General features: G+C 38.0%; 2 protein-coding genes across 2 annotated transcripts; one reads left to right on the top strand and one right to left on the bottom strand.

The window, feature by feature from the left end:
• The first annotated feature begins 5,454 nt into the window (after positions 1-5,454).
• Positions 5,455-7,543, top strand: LOC129741571 (mitochondrial import receptor subunit TOM20 homolog). The gene is made up of 4 exons (XM_055733308.1): positions 5,455-5,729; positions 5,912-5,996; positions 6,659-6,779; positions 6,848-7,543. Exons 1-4 carry the CDS (start codon positions 5,603-5,605, stop codon positions 6,971-6,973), a joined length of 459 nt encoding a protein of 152 aa, XP_055589283.1. The 5' UTR covers positions 5,455-5,602; the 3' UTR covers positions 6,974-7,543.
• Positions 7,544-10,929: 3,386 nt separating this feature from the next.
• On the bottom strand, positions 10,930-13,715 carry LOC129745365 (maltase 2-like). The gene has a single exon (XM_055738391.1). The coding sequence runs from the start codon at positions 13,154-13,156 to the stop codon at positions 11,216-11,218; it is 1,941 nt and encodes a 646-aa protein (XP_055594366.1). The 5' UTR covers positions 13,157-13,715; the 3' UTR covers positions 10,930-11,215.
• Between the last annotated feature and the right edge of the window lie 2,057 nt (positions 13,716-15,772).

Raw genomic sequence — 15,772 nt, 5'->3', positions numbered from 1 at the left:
TGGGTGACCCCCCTCCCCCCCCCCCCTTTATATCTCTTTTCTGACGAGAGAAGGGGGTCTCAACACATCGAAGAAACATTGCCCGTACGCAAATATGCTCCCATGCAAGTTTGGTTCCATTTTCTCGATAAGGTATCGAAATATAAAAAAAATCATCACTTTTTATTGTTCCACTGAATGGAGGGAGGGATGTTAAATCAACGCAAAAATTGCAATTTCTTGCCAAATTTAGTTTTTATTTTCCTTATTAGTTGTCGAGTTATGCTATAAAATTTGAATCGGAGCCCCTCTTCCTACCATTCCCATACCTGGAAGGAGGGTATCATGTTCAAACATTCCGTGAATTCAAATACACTTCCATGTCAAATTATGTTCCATTTACTCGATTAAATGAGTGTTCCCATGTCATATTTGGTTTGTTAGATGAGTTCTTGGTTCATGCAAAACAATCGTATGTAAGCTCCTGCTCTCACTAACTGTAAATTGAAGGAGAAAAACCAAATAACCAAATAACCATTTACGTATCCAAATTCTTTCCCATGCCAAAGTTGTTTCCGTTTGCTCAATTTGTTCTCGAGTTTTACGAAAAAATGTAAAGGAGCCCCCTTCTCTCCTTCCTATCACTCTACTGGAAGGACGCAGTAGTACCAACTATTCACAGAAACAATCTTTGTGCTCAAATACCCTTCAAAGCCAAATTTTGTTCCATTTGCTGGGTAAGTTCCCGAGTGATGTAAAACATTGTATGAGAGCACCCTCTCCTAAGATTTTTCGACTGGAAGAACGGAGGATTCTCAAAAAATCATAGACACATTTCTCGTAATCAAATACCTTCCCACGCCAAATTTGGTTTCATTTGCTTGATAAGTTTCCCAGTAATGCTGAAAATTGTAAAGGAACCCCCTCCCCACTTTCTATCTCCTCACTGGAAGGAGAGAGGGGTACCAAATGTTCATAGAACTATTTATCGTATTGCGGTTACTGGGAAAATTTCTAATCGCGCGACGGTAGGCTTCCGTGCGGTAGGCTAGCCGGAGCAGTAAACACAGTTAAAAAATTCACTCTTACTCACTAATTTCATTGAAAAGTTAAGAAGTAAATTCTTGAATCAATCTTCAAATCATTATTTTGCAAGAGAGGACAAAACATGAAGTCATCGGAATGAAATATTATTATTTTTAGTATTCATTGAGATTGAATTAATTGCGGGCGTTAAAATTCCAGACAAAACAAAAAACAATCTACATTATTGAAAACACATTTTTCCATAGCCTGAGAATTAACGAATTTGGCATGACGAAGATTTTTGATGCGATAAATGCGTCTTTGATACTTTATATGCTGGTCGAATTCAATTATGTTGTCGTTAAAATGTAACAAATCGTATATGAGAAGTTAAAAAAAGAAGTTGTGTGCGGTGAATAATCTATTATAGGAAATCTGACGGTTTTCTACACCGCTTTTCAGTTAAACTTTATACGGATAACTCCGACTGCAAAACATAGCACGAAATCCAACATTCAATGAATGATCGCTACCGTGTCGTCGAACTCTAAACTTATTTAAACAACTACAGGTTTTCCTTTTTTTTTGTGAATTTGTCCGTTAATTGACCCCATAGCAAACAGGTTTTTTATTATTCATTTTTCCGTGATTTTGATTGCTGATTGACCAAGCTCAAGGCAAACACAATTTTTTGTTTTATAAACAATAGATAATCCGATAATAATATTTGGTATACATGTTTGTTTGACAACTTTTTATTAAATCAACCTTCAATGTTTTCCGCTTGTTCATCCGATTTAATTTCAGTCGATAAATAATCCTTATGTAGAACAATGCTCATTTTTTTTTCTTGAATACTGTAATTTTTTTTACAGTGGTACCCTACGGGAGCCCAAATCAGCTATCGCAGAAATAGAAAAAAAGAGTGGATCAGCAATACCCAAATACCCTTCCAAGTCAAATTTGGTTTCATTTGCTCGAATAGTTTTCAAGTTAGGCAATACAAATGGTATGAAAGCCCCCCTCCTTCCTTTCTGTATCTCCACTGGAAGGAGGGAGGGGTCTGAAATAGTCATAGAACCATTTCTCGTATTCTACTACCCTCCCATGCCAAATTTGGTTCCATCAGCTTGATTTGTTCTCCAGTTATGTAGAAAAATATATGGCAAGCCCCTTCCCCCCTTTCTATCTCCCCACTGGAAGGAGGGAGGGGTACCAAATATTCTTAGAAACATTCCTCGTCATTGATGTCGTCGTGGTCGTTCATGGTGTAAAACAGTTTAATGTCATCAGCATAGTAAAGTTTGGGACCGTCGAGAAGGGACAACACGTCGTTGAAATAAATGAGGATAATTATAGGTCCTAGATGGCTGCCTTGGGGCACACCGAAGGTGGCAGGGAGTTGCCTGGAAAAGGTGTCACCCGTTCGAACAATTAATTTACGGTCTGTTAAGTAACTGCGGAACCAGCCAAGTAGAATACCACAGAGCCCTAAGCGTTCAAGTTGGCCGATGGCAATTTCATGGTTCACCTTGTCGAATGCAGCGGACAGATCGGTGTAGATAGCATCAGCTTGAGATTTGTCAGCAAAACATTCATGCACAAAAGAAGTGAATGTTAGCAAGTTATTTGTAGAGCGTTTGGGCATGAATCCGTGCTGATCATTGGAGATGTCAGGTGTCAGGTTTCAAAGCTATAATAACACTCCATTTTGAGACTTCGACGGCGCACCGCAAGGTTTCACACCAGTTTCATTCTGCTACTGGGTGTTAAAAAAGCGAGCCAGGAGCCAAATTTAAATACCGACCAGCTCCTGATTTGACAGGTGCTAAAGTACCTAGGGAAAATTTACAAAAGAAAATAGCAACTAATAACCAACGATCCAATCCAGTGAAAAACCTGGCAACCCCAACTCGTGTTTCATTTAACTGTCAAACGGTTTAGAACTGCGTCAAATTGGATCCAAATCTCATCAATTTTGGAGCAATAGGAAAAAGGGTAAACAAAAGGGTTTAAATTTTCGATGAATTTAAAACTCATTTTACTACTGCTTTTTACTTCAGAGATCTCTTAAAAAGTAAGTAGAATCAACTTATAGGCCTTCTAGTGTTTCAAATATTTTTTGAAAAAATATTATTAGCTACTAAGCGATAAATTGAGTTTCAAAAACTGGTGTTTTTCTTGCGATTGAAAACACACCTAAGTATTTTAAAAGTTTTTGAATTAAAAAGTGATATTTTCACAAGAACATTCATTAAAAAAAAAATGTTGGAGATATTTGTAAGCTAAATTTACGAAAGTTCTGTTTCGGAAAGCATTCTAACAAGAAAAAAACCTGGTTGAAAAAACTTGAATTTTATCCTGTTTCCTGTTAACCTAAGTAACAAATTTGATGGTTTTTCTGGAATCAAAGGAGTGTTTGAGTTGTTTTTTGTACTGGAAGAAGATTCAAATGATTTAGATTTTTTATAGATTCATTTACGAGTGATATTTCATTTATGAAAAATTCATTTCTGGAATGTCTGCTCTTATGTGAAAGCTGTTAGCACATTTTTGGAATTTTTTTTTTTTAAATCGAATGTATTTCCGTCGGCGTGTCTTGCAAGTACCTTTTCATGACAAAATTTTGCCCAAGAATTATTAAAAAATAATATTAGGAGCTAATTCCCTTTTAATTATATGCCTGTTCCCAAAAGTTTCCCAAATTCTCTAAACTCTTGTATGGAGCACTTTGTAGCGCTACTGTTTGGTTAAGAGCACCTATATCCGTGGTCCAAACAGCTGGTTTAGACCCAAATTCCGACCCGAGCAACCGCACTGGTGATCCATTATACCAGTTTCAACTCAACTTTTTTTTAGAGCTGGTATAAGGATTGATCCAAAACTGATGAGATTAACCGTTTGACAGTTAATGGAACACGAATGCAGTTGCCAGTTTTTTCATTGGATCGGATCTAATTTCTTTGGTTCAATTCTTGTATAAATTAGACCCAAGAATAGACCACGAATACAGATGCTCTAAGAGCACCTGTATCCGTGATCCAAACAGCCGGTTTAGACCCAAATTGTGACCCGAGCAACCGCACTGGTGATCTATTATACCAGTTTCAACCCAACCTTTTTAGAGCTGGTATAAGGATTGATCCAAAACTGATGAGATTTGGATCCAATTTGACGCAGTTCTAAACCGTTTGACAGTTAATGGAACACGAGTGCAGTTGCCAGTATTTTCATTGGATCGGATCTAATTTCTTTGGTTCAATTCTTGTATAAATTAGACCCAAGAATAGACCACGAATACAGATGCCCTAAAGCTGAGACAAATTGGATCCAAATCTCATCAACTTTGGAGCAATCCTTATACCAGTTCTAGAAAAAAATTGAGATAAAACTGGTATAATGGAACACTGATGCGGTTGCTTGGGTCGGAATTTGGGTCTAAACCGGCTGTTTTTACCACGGATACAGGTGCTCTTACTGTAAAATGGTTTAGATTTGCATAAAATTGGATCCAAATCTGCTCGGTTTTGAACCAATCATTATACCAGTTCTAAAAAAAAAAAGTTGCTTTGAAACTGGTATAATGGACCACCAGTTTGCTTTGGTCGAAATCGGGCTCTAAACCGGCTGTTTGAACCACGTATACAGATGCTCAAAGAACAGTCAAATGAAAACTTACCGATTTTCCTTACTGCGTTGCATCGAAGAATTTTCTTTTTTCATTCGAATGCTGTTTAAAGGCAGCCTCTGTTTGCCAATGGCCAGTGCGGAGGCCATTTTTCTTTCCGGGTTAATTTTGCAACACTTGGACCGTTCCCGGTTTATTTCACATATTTCCACTCGCGTTCACGAAGCACTGAAGAATTATCGACCGAATTAACAATTTTTCAACACAACCTTTAAAAGGTGATCGCGAAACACGGACATTTCCCATGATTGGCACAACTTTTTCAGTTTAAAAAAAATTGAAAAATAATTGCTTGGATTGGAACACTATAAATACACTCAATCCGAAACCGTTTTTATCTCTGCATTTGTAAGGATTCTGTTTCGACGACCTCTACTGTTTTGCTGGCAGTTCGTTTACGCGCCCCAAGTCGGCCCTGTTTTTCTGTTCTGAGAGAGCAAATAAACCAATAAACAAAAAGCCATGCACTTGAAAGAGATGGCTTGCGTTCTGAAAAGTCAACACGGACGGATCGGCTGGCAATCAGTGAGGCCTGTTTGCTTGTTAGAAGAAACGATTTTTTAAAATAAATTTTTACAGAGATTTTTTGAATCCCAATCCAACCCCTTTCAAATTAAAGAAAAAAAAATGTAATTAATACCACCGACATCAATTCAAGAATTCATTCATCATGAATCTGAACAATTTTGTGGAAAACAAATTTATGATTAATTTGAATTTTGAATACTTCTTTCAAGGTAGCACATGGTGCCAGCACTGCCCACAGCAGAAAGACCAAATCGAAGCGTGCGGTGCGTACCACATGCGAGTGAAACGAGGGTTGTGTATTGGGGTCTCTCGTTCGGAACGATTGTTCGGAAAATTGCTGATTTACCTTGAAGAGTGATACGTTCCGGGTGGCCCAACAGAATGGACATCAGCAGAACAACCATCGGGATTGCCGCCGGAGTGGCCGGAACTCTGTTCCTGGGATACTGCCTGTACTTTGACCAGAAACGCCGCAAAGATCCCGACTTCAAGAAGAAACTACGTGAAAGTGAGTATGCTGCTGCTGTTGGGCGGGGGGAACTTCTATCTGGGGCCATGCGAAAAAAAGAGATGGCACACACAAATAAGTCCATGATGGAAAATTGGAGCTTTCTAACATGGATTTTACTTTCCAAAATTTCGTGAACCGGAATGTTGTTCCTTAGTAAAATTTATCTTTTCATGTTTTAGGGAGGAAAGCCAAAAAGGCAGCCGCGGCTGCTAGTGGCCCCAGGTCAACGATGCCAGACATGACGGCCCACGAAGAGGTGCAAAGGTGAGCTTGTTAGATCACCAGTCTTTTTTTTTATAAGCGAAGGGGGGTGGCGGGCGGCAAAAGAGACATGGTGCTTCCATCGATTTTCTTTCCCCTGGCCTTAGAACTTTGCCGGAAGGGTAACAAACGGGGAAGTTTGTGTTCTGTTGCCGTAGTATTTTTTTTTTATTTTGGAAGGTTTATGTAATCGTCTCACTGATAGTGATAAAACGATGAATCCATTTTTCATGTTATAAAAACAACTTGTTTTGTTACAAACTTTAACAAGTAGAATTTTTGTAACAGTTAAAAATGTTGAACCTTGTTTATCATGTTTTCGTTCACATTTCCCTTGTGTTGAACTTACCGAGAATCAATGTTATTAAAACAAGCAGACTTTATGACTTCGATATGATGCTACAGATCAATATTTAACATCCATAGTCTACTGTACATTTCACATCTTGTAGTCTGTTTTGTATCTTTTTTCTGAGCTTAGTTCACCCGATTCCAAATTCTTAAATCAGTTATCTTTTATTTATTAAAATTCGAATGTTGATACTTTATAGTAGCTTAAAATCAACTGGGCAACTCCAAGAAAAACGATGCTCCTATCAATACTCACCTCCTATGAACCACACGTACAATAAATAAAATTAATCCAACTAACCATTTCTTCACAGATTCTTCCTGCAAGAAATTCAGATGGGAGAGGCTCTGATCTCTTCTGGTGACATTGAAAACGGCGTAGAACATCTGGCCAATGCAGTGATCGTGTGTGGCCAACCAGCACAGCTTTTGCAAGTGAGTTTTCTCCTTAAAGGCTTTAGGAAGCATTAATTCTACTCCACAAATTTATTTCTCCGCTCTAGGTCCTCCAGCAAAGTCTGCCAGCCCAGGTGTTTACACTGCTAATCAGTCGCATGCGACAACATGGCAATCCCAACGGCGAGAGCGAGCGGGCCAAGCTGCAGGACATGAACGACGATTTGGAATAATACGGGATCGGAATCAACCCCCCGAATGATTCACCTGCAAAAAGAATTCAAACAACTAAGCGCAGTACCAAAATAACTACTAAATATTCGAGTAATCCCGTTAAAATCCTCCTGCCAATGTGCGCGCACGCTCGCTCCAGGGAATAGTTTGTGAGAGTGGTCTTGATTGTCTTATTTTTTTTTGTCGATTTTCCAAAAACTATCCTTTTGATTCAGTTCACTCTTAGGTATTTTTATGAAACCAATTTAAACTTGGTAAATTGCTATGTAACATCTATAATTTTGTTCGATTTGCATCTCGTCGTAGAGATAGTTTGGCTTATTGATATACCGACAAATGCAACATTCTCACACGTTGCTTTCACCTCGGGGTTTGTGCGTAATTAATCTCGTCAAGTAGTAAAACAGCAATAAATCAGTTTAGTTATAAACTTTAGCGGAGCCAATCTGTTGTTTAATCATCAACCGGATGCTAACAGGAATCCTGTCATGGTAGAACAAATACTGAAAACCTAGTTGTTGAATTTAAATATTTTGAGAAACAAAATAAAGAATAGCTTTTAAATTGAACGACAATCGGGCACCACTCGTTAATGACGTTAGAGAAAGTCCTGTCTGTTATAGAATTAAAAAAAAAACCGGAGATAAAGCCCTCAAGCACCAAGATGCTCGGATGCTACAGTTACTCAAAAGATGGTGTAGTGAGGTGAGTAAATCGTTTATTTTCACTATTTTTTGTTTAAACAAATGTCATCATAACAAAATTAAAGACAATAAATTTACTTACAATTAATTTACATAATTAGGTTCGTTAAAACTACTGTAACTTTTTACCCAAATGATCACATTTTCAAAGGTGATGGGAAGTATTAGAGAAACATGAGATATGAAAGAAAGAAATAGCATAAGCCGTAACTATCATAAATGTCTCGAAAAAGATACATCGGCTCACCGGCAGGACTTGAACTCATTTTCAAAGTACGAAGATGTACCAAGGAGAATTCAAAACATTAGATTAGACTCTAATGATGTTTTTTGTTCAAATTTGCTACAGAGGGTGAATCAACTACATATAGATCTATTATTTAACGAAATTTGAAATATCTCAAATTTTATGAACTGACATACAGCGGTTTAAAAAAAACATCGGACGCTTTCGAATTTACCTTTCAAAGTACCATATCTCAGAATCGCATCGAAGTAAAAAGTTATGGAAGTTCTGTTGTTGAAAACACATTGCTTCGATACGACACATCTTAAGTTCAAAGTTGAAGTGATGTACGCATGCATCTCATTTCTATAGAATTATGAACGGTATTGTCTTGGAAATTACTTTTAATACCTGGAATTTAACCACCCTCAAATTGCTCCAGCCGAAAAATAACGCCTCGAGATGTTGCGTATCTTAAACATTTTCTTAGAAAAAGAAGTGAGAACAAAATTTGAATAGGATTAAAGTTTCCAATTTTTCATATTTGTCATAAATAAATGAGCTTAATTAAAAAAAAAATTGAAATCCATTAGTGCACACTGAAGATGATTCATACTTAGTACGGTTACTAATCGAAGGCATCGGTCCCAATCGCAATCATAAAAACAACAAAGCGCGATGATTTACTTTATAGACGACAGTCATCGACGAAGGTGGAGGAATGCTTCCTTTCCCTTCTTTGGCTGAGGGAATTTGTCGTCAGTCGTCACTCGTAACCCAACGCGAGGTCAAACTCGATCACAAGTACGGGTAAGTGAGTGTCGCGTTTAATCAGTGGTGTAACGGTGGTAGAGCTGTTTAAACACTTCCGTTTGTATGGGAAATTTAAAAATGCTAACGTTTTTAACATACTTATTTGAGCATGTTTTATGATTCATGAGTAGAATGAATGCTTTGGCCGCATTGAATATTCCTGATGAATTTAATTTGAATGGCAAACTTCTCAACCGATTGTTACTTTCAATCACATGTCTCAGCTACACTACTGTAGGCATTAGATCATACAGTGTGTTTGCAATTCAGTTCGAACTTGGAAAGATTCTAGATACGGGACACTGTTGACTCTAGTGATTAAAAAAAAAACACACATAGACACCTAACACCTTCCGAGTAGCTAGGTTGTTGATCAGCTTTCTGTTCTAACATTCAAATCATGTCATTGTTCGCGGATAAAAAGTTAAGAATGTATATTGTAGGTGTATGTAACTATGAACAGCGATGCTTGTTTTTTTTTATGAATTTTTGTTGTCCCCCGTCGCCATATTCGTTCTCTTATTTGAATTTTAGTTGTATAGAACTTAAAAGATTATGGTAACAGAGGCATTACATGCCAGTTAGTATTTGAATCCGTAAACGATAAGGAAACTTTACTCTCGTGTTTAATAAAGCAGACACAGCAATAAATTCTGATTCATCTTTGTTATCCGCAACCATATCAGCCATAAGCACGTCAGGTTGAGCAAATTTAATATTTAATTAAGTAACAACTTTGTAATAAGAATTAAAGAAGCGTCTACTGGAAAGAAGCGAGAGGAATATTTTGGGTCAAGCCACGTCACGCGTCGCGCAGGATACGGTCGAGAGGCCATATATAAGGAATAGTTCTCTGACTGGAAGTTTCGTAACGTGAATATCGGAACAAGGAACCCTGATTTCCATTATTTAACAGTTTATTTTTGTAAAGGGCGCTAATCAAAGCAGTGATCTCAATTATCTGCTTCAACGATGTTTGCAGATGTCAGAATTCTTCAAAAAATCATATATGAGTTTTGAATCAAAACGAAGCTTTTTAGACCCCAGAGTATGAGAAATTCAAAAATGACCTCGAATCAGTCTACTGTTATATGTAGTTCCATTTTGAATGTTATTCTTCTCATCGTTGATCATGATTGCTTTGGCCGACAAATGATTATAAAACCTCATGGTTTACATTTATACCGTGATAAAACCTCATTCGGGAGCTAGTCTCGTTCTTTCTGGTTTGAGACGGTGAGCGTTTCCAGACGTCTTTTGTTTAGTGAAGACGAGAGAAAAAGGATTTTAGAGGGAAAGTGTTTTAGTTTTAAGTGTAAGTTTAGTTCTGACGATTTGACCGATTGGTTAAGTTTAAAGAGTGAGAATTCTTTTTGTTCAATGCGTCCGGGAACGTGACAAATAGTGAACAATTTAATTGTAAGATTAGTGACTTATGCAGCTCTGATTTTATTTCTCTCTTCTTTTTTTTTCTCCTGTAGGATACAGTGGCGATCGAAGAAGGGGAACAAAAATAAGTTGCAGAATTTTCGCAACCGGAAATTCCGTTCAGTGGTGGAAACTGGAAGCGTGAGAGGACTGAATGGATTGAGGAGGTATTGAGAACACCGGAAATGAGCCATTTCTAAAATGGTGCAGCCGTGGAAGTGAAACCTGGAACCCTGTTGAGACAGTAGAAGTTTTACGGGTGGATCGATTAACAGTTTCCTTGACGTAGCGGGTGTTGAACGCCAGAAAAACTTGGAGCAATCGAATCAAAGTGAACGTCATTTAAATCGACAGTGAAAGGTGGTTCAAGGTTTGATTGGTGAGTAATGTTTTGTTCTTTTGAAATTTTAGAATTACATTTCCATCTTGACATTTCTATGTTCTCGGAAATTCTTTTACGAACTATGCGGAACGTTTAGGCTACTTTTTTACCTTTAACAAGACACCAGAGGAGCAAAAAAATTCCTTCATTTTCTGTCAAGCGATTCCCAAAGAATTTAAATTGTCGTATTGTTGATAAAGAGCTAGCAGAGATGCCTCCGTCCATTGATCGAACTAGTCTGCTTTAGCAAATTCCCGCGGATTCCGGTGATATTACATTAATTTATGCAAAATTATACATTTGAGTTTTATTCGAAGCAGTCTCACTTTATATTTAGATGAGGTAGTTTTATAAATATCTGAACAGTAGATACAACGCTCCAAAGTTCATCAAAAATTTCATATAACTCGTTTAAAACCGGAAACTCATAGCGATGCATATTATTTTATTAGTTTATTTCGTGTTACTGGCAATCTCAAGGTAAAAATCCTTAGGTAGCGAATTGTGAATCGACCCTGTTTACTTATAGAGAACTTCACGATCCGACATCAAGAAGGCTACCGGCAGCTAGTCGATTTAACGCCCATTGCAACCGTTGAGAAGAAATGCTTGAATTTCGCACGCGCAATCTACAGTTAAAGCACCGAACCTCTCTCATAACGACATCACTTAAACAACCATAGACGAATCATATAGAGCGACGGGCTACCAGAGGCTTCATTTCACGCTGCGAATCCAGCCCGTTTGTTCTTGCTCGGCAACAGCAGTAGCACAGACCCATTCCTAGTCCAAATGATATCAACGCAATGATGGCCATTTCCGCAATGAGGGGCAAACCCAGGTCGGGAACCTGGATGCCCAACAGCGGAATCCGTCGGTCTTGCCGGAGACTGTCCTGCAGCACCAAAGAATCGAATGACCCAATGATAAGCCTTTCTCGTTCAACCGTATCACCTACTTTGAACGAAGATGTTGATGAAGCTGCCGTCACTTTCAGTTCATTCGAAAGTCTGGGAAACACTGATAGATCCACGGTTTGTTCTTGGGGTCCCAGGTTTATAACTGTAACGAAGGTGTCTTCACCGGAAAGTTCTCTTACGAAAGTTAGCACCCAATCATTGTAAGGAATAAGCTGAATGGAACCTTTCCTAAAGGTAACATGTTTCCTCAACTGGACCAAATCCCGGTACAGTTTGTAATGACTTGTTGAAGCAGTTTTCTGTTTTTCTAGATTCAATTCTATATAGTTAGGATTCACAGGAAGCCAAGTACTCGCTGCCGTCGAAAATCCTGCATTTGAAGTCCCATCCCATTGAAACGGAGTTCTTTCGGGATCCCTCGAAAAATCTATAAACACATTTTGAGAACTATTTTGGGCCCCAACGATGTTTTTGTAATCAACCATTCCTATTTCCTCGCCATAGTAAGTCACCGCGATGCCAGGGAGTGTCATCAGCATCATATTTATGGCATCGATCCGTTCTACTCCATATCTTGAACCGACCCGTGACTGATCATGGTTTCCGATTACCCAATTGGCTTCCTTGTCCCTCGGCATATATGTTAACCATTTTTCGATGGTATAAGCAAAATCCTGAGCGGTTGAATCCTGGTTTAGGTCCGTTATCAGCAGAAAATTGAACGGCATGTGGGAACCTTGTCGAGAACCGTCGCCGGAACCGTAGTACTTCATGGTAAATGTAATGTTGGCGTAGGCTTCAGTCATCATTATTCTAGTTTCACCACCATTCTCAACTTGCCATTGGTCCAGGACTTCTCGCCACTGGTACACCATGTCGTAGCATTCCATTAAATCTTTGGTGTAATAATGATACGTGAACGCGTACGACAGCGGGTCTTTCTCCGTGCCCGTTTCCGGTTCATCGCGAAAATCTTCCACCTCGAACAGATGGTTGACGGCATCGATCCGGAAGCCGGCCACTCCTTTGGCTAACCAAAATCGCATCACCTGCTTCATGCGCTCTACCACGGCCGGGTTGCGAAAGTTCAGATCCGGCTGCTGTCGGGTGAACTGATGCAGATAAAATTGCCCCCGCTGTGGGTGGAACGTCCAGGCCGACCCATAGAAGACGGATTGCCAGTTATTCGGTGGCAGCGGATCACCCCCGGCCGGATTCTTTCGCCCATCGTGCCACACGTAGAAGTCTTTGTATTCCGGATCCCGAGCCACCGATTTCTGGAACCACTCGCACTGGTCGCTGCTGTGATTGGGTACAAAATCTAACACAATCTTAATCCCCAGCCGGTTGGCCTCGTTCATCATGGCTTCAAAATCGGCCATTGTTCCGTACTCCGGCTGTATCTCAGTGTAATCCTGTATGTCGTAACCGAAATCAACCATCGGCGATCGGAAGATGGGCGATAGCCAGGTGGCTTCTACACCCGCATCGGCCAGGTGCTGCAGCTTCCCCGTTATGCCCCGCAAATCTCCGATCCCATCCCCATCGCTGTCCATGAACGATCTAGGATAAATCTGATAAAAGACCGTGTCTTGCCACCAATTCCGTTTCTGTTCGCTGGCCACACAGAAGCCAATTGCTAGGACCGCAAACCAAACCCAGCCCATTCCGGACCGTACACAGTTTTGGAACCGAAGATAATTTTTCATTCCTAATACTCTTCAGGCTCGAAGCTATTCGCCGAAATAGCTGAACACCGGCTCTGGCCCGGTCTGGTCAGTCTATTCGGATCTCGATATATTGTCTGCACGTGCACTGTAAGGTGGATTTATTTTTTGCTGTTGTTGTTGTTGTTGCAGTGATAAGAACCAAGCGGGAGGCCCGGATCTAAATATAGAGAGTGCTTCTTCACTGAATGAATGTGAAGACGAATTTGATGCTGCTTGTTTTACTTGCTCTCTTGCAGCTGGTTGAGTTGAAAAAAAAATTACTCCCTTTAACCTTTTAACACCGTCAATATTTTAATGAAACTGATTTTCTCTTAGTCTTAACTACTTTTATGATTTGAAAAATGCAATGACACTGCAGAAATAAAAACTATCTCAATGAATCAAAATGCACTACGTTTTGCTCACTGATCAAAAAGTTCAAAACCGGCACTCGGCACGACTTTGTTATGACTTTCAAACAGCTGACTTTAGCCTCTTTTTTAGACTTTGGAAACATCCACCCACCCGAACACTTTGTGTTGTCAAAATCGAATCGTAATAAAAACATGTTTTTATGACAGCGTTTTTTTTACTTTTTAAAACAAATTGTTGTTTTTTCACAATAGTCACTTGGTTATTGAACGGTAGTTTTTATATTTTTTTATATTATTTATTGTTTATGTCTTAATTCGTTTTGTTTTATTTTGTTGTTCCTAATCCTTTTCAGTTGTCTCCCGTTTTATCTTTATTTTCCTTGTTAGGTATATCTGGTTCTTTTTTTCTCTTGTGTGATCTTATTTTATCTGGTTGTATCGTGTTAAATTTTCATAACTTCGCTTACCCAGTATGTAAATTTTTGCTGTTGATCTTCTTTTAATGTTTTTTTTTAAATTTTATATTAATTTTTAATTTTTTATTTTATTAAATGTAATAAAAACAATTGTAAAACAAAAAACCAATTTGGCTCATGAAAACTGAGCCTCTCTGCGCCTTTCGGTCAGTATAAAAAAATGACAATCTGAAAGTTTGAAAAGAATCGGTCAATTAGAAAAAAAAATACAGCGTTTTTCTGTAACGCAATTTGATGTGGGACACCGTTTAAAATAGTTTTAAGTTTCATTCCCAAACAAAAGTTCCGGAGGAATTTGGTTTTGATTTTTTTACACAAAATCCGAACAAATAAAGCAGAATCCAGTGATTATTCGAAAAAAAAATCTAAAAAAGTGACCAACTCCAAATACCTCAAATTTTCATTATTACGACAACATTCGAATCGTTTCAAAAACTACCAAAAAATAACTTAGATAAAGATAGCTTTAGAAAACAAATAAAGAGTACAAACAAGCAGAATACAAATTCAAGAAAGAACTTAAAAAAGAAATTATGAATTATTGAAAAGAGATACTAGATAAAATTAACGAGGACACCCCAGTCAATGAGATGTGGAAAATAGTAAAGGCTACCGAAGGAAACATAAAACAAAAAGGAAACCTAGAACTTATTACAAACGAAACATTAGCAAATAGCTTTATGGACATTAATTTAAAAAAAAAATACAAGCATAGAAAAGTTCCAATCAAATAACTATGAAACGAATGAAGAAAAGTACGCGGGAAATATCCCCATAGCGAACATGATTAATAGTATTAAAAAAAAGAAAGATCGATCTGCAGCAGGAGAAACCAAACTATCTTATTACCTTCTTAAAAGAATAAATAAAGAATTACTTATTAAAATATTAGAAATCACCAACATAGTTTGGATGACAGGAGAAATTCCGACAGAGTGGCTGAAGATTAAAATTATCCCAATCCATAAGCTGAATAAAGATAAAACGCTCAGCTCCTCATATAGACCAATTGCACTAATCAACACGAATCTTAAAATCATAAATTCAGAAATCAAAAACAGAATAGAAAATTTCATTAGAAAAAATAACCATATGCCCAAATTCTCTTACGGGTTCAGAGCAGGTTTCTCATCCATCGATTGCATAAATCACCTAAACTCAATCATTATGGATGCTAAAAGAGGAAAATTAAAAACAATATCAGCATTTTTAGACTTGTCCAAAGCCTTCGACTCTGTTGAAACTTTGAAACAAATAAATTACTTGAAATCTTAGACGAAATTACTTACCAAAATAACACTTTGGTTAGAACAATACTTACAATCCAGAGAAGTTCTATTTCAACAGAAAACAGTATTATTTCTAAAGAAAATAATTATGGTCTCCCTCAGGGTTGTCCTTTATCACATACCCTCTTTAATTTGTATACGAAAGATCTGCACACCATTAACGATACGAACAAATCAATATTACAATTCGCTGATGATTTTGTTCTAACAATCTCAAGCAAAACCAAAGAAGCAGCAAAATTCTGCTAATTTAATATAGATATTTGAGTAACGGGAAGTGTTGTGTTAAGTTTTGTAGAATGAGGTTTCATTTTTAGATTCATAACGTTCGAATTATGCCTTTCAATGGAGAATACTAGCGGCAAGCAAAACACGAGATATCTCGTATTTGGTCAGCAGTGTGTTAATATTGGAATATATTTATAGCCAAATTTCATACTTGAATAATTAATTTCGTTCAAGTTTGCCTCAAGAAAA

This window comes from Uranotaenia lowii, chromosome 2, assembly GCF_029784155.1.
Source record: "Uranotaenia lowii strain MFRU-FL chromosome 2, ASM2978415v1, whole genome shotgun sequence".
Taxonomy (NCBI): Eukaryota; Metazoa; Arthropoda; class Insecta; order Diptera; family Culicidae; genus Uranotaenia; species Uranotaenia lowii.
Note: the sequence above shows the minus strand (reverse complement) of the source record. Positions and strands in the feature narration are given on the sequence as shown.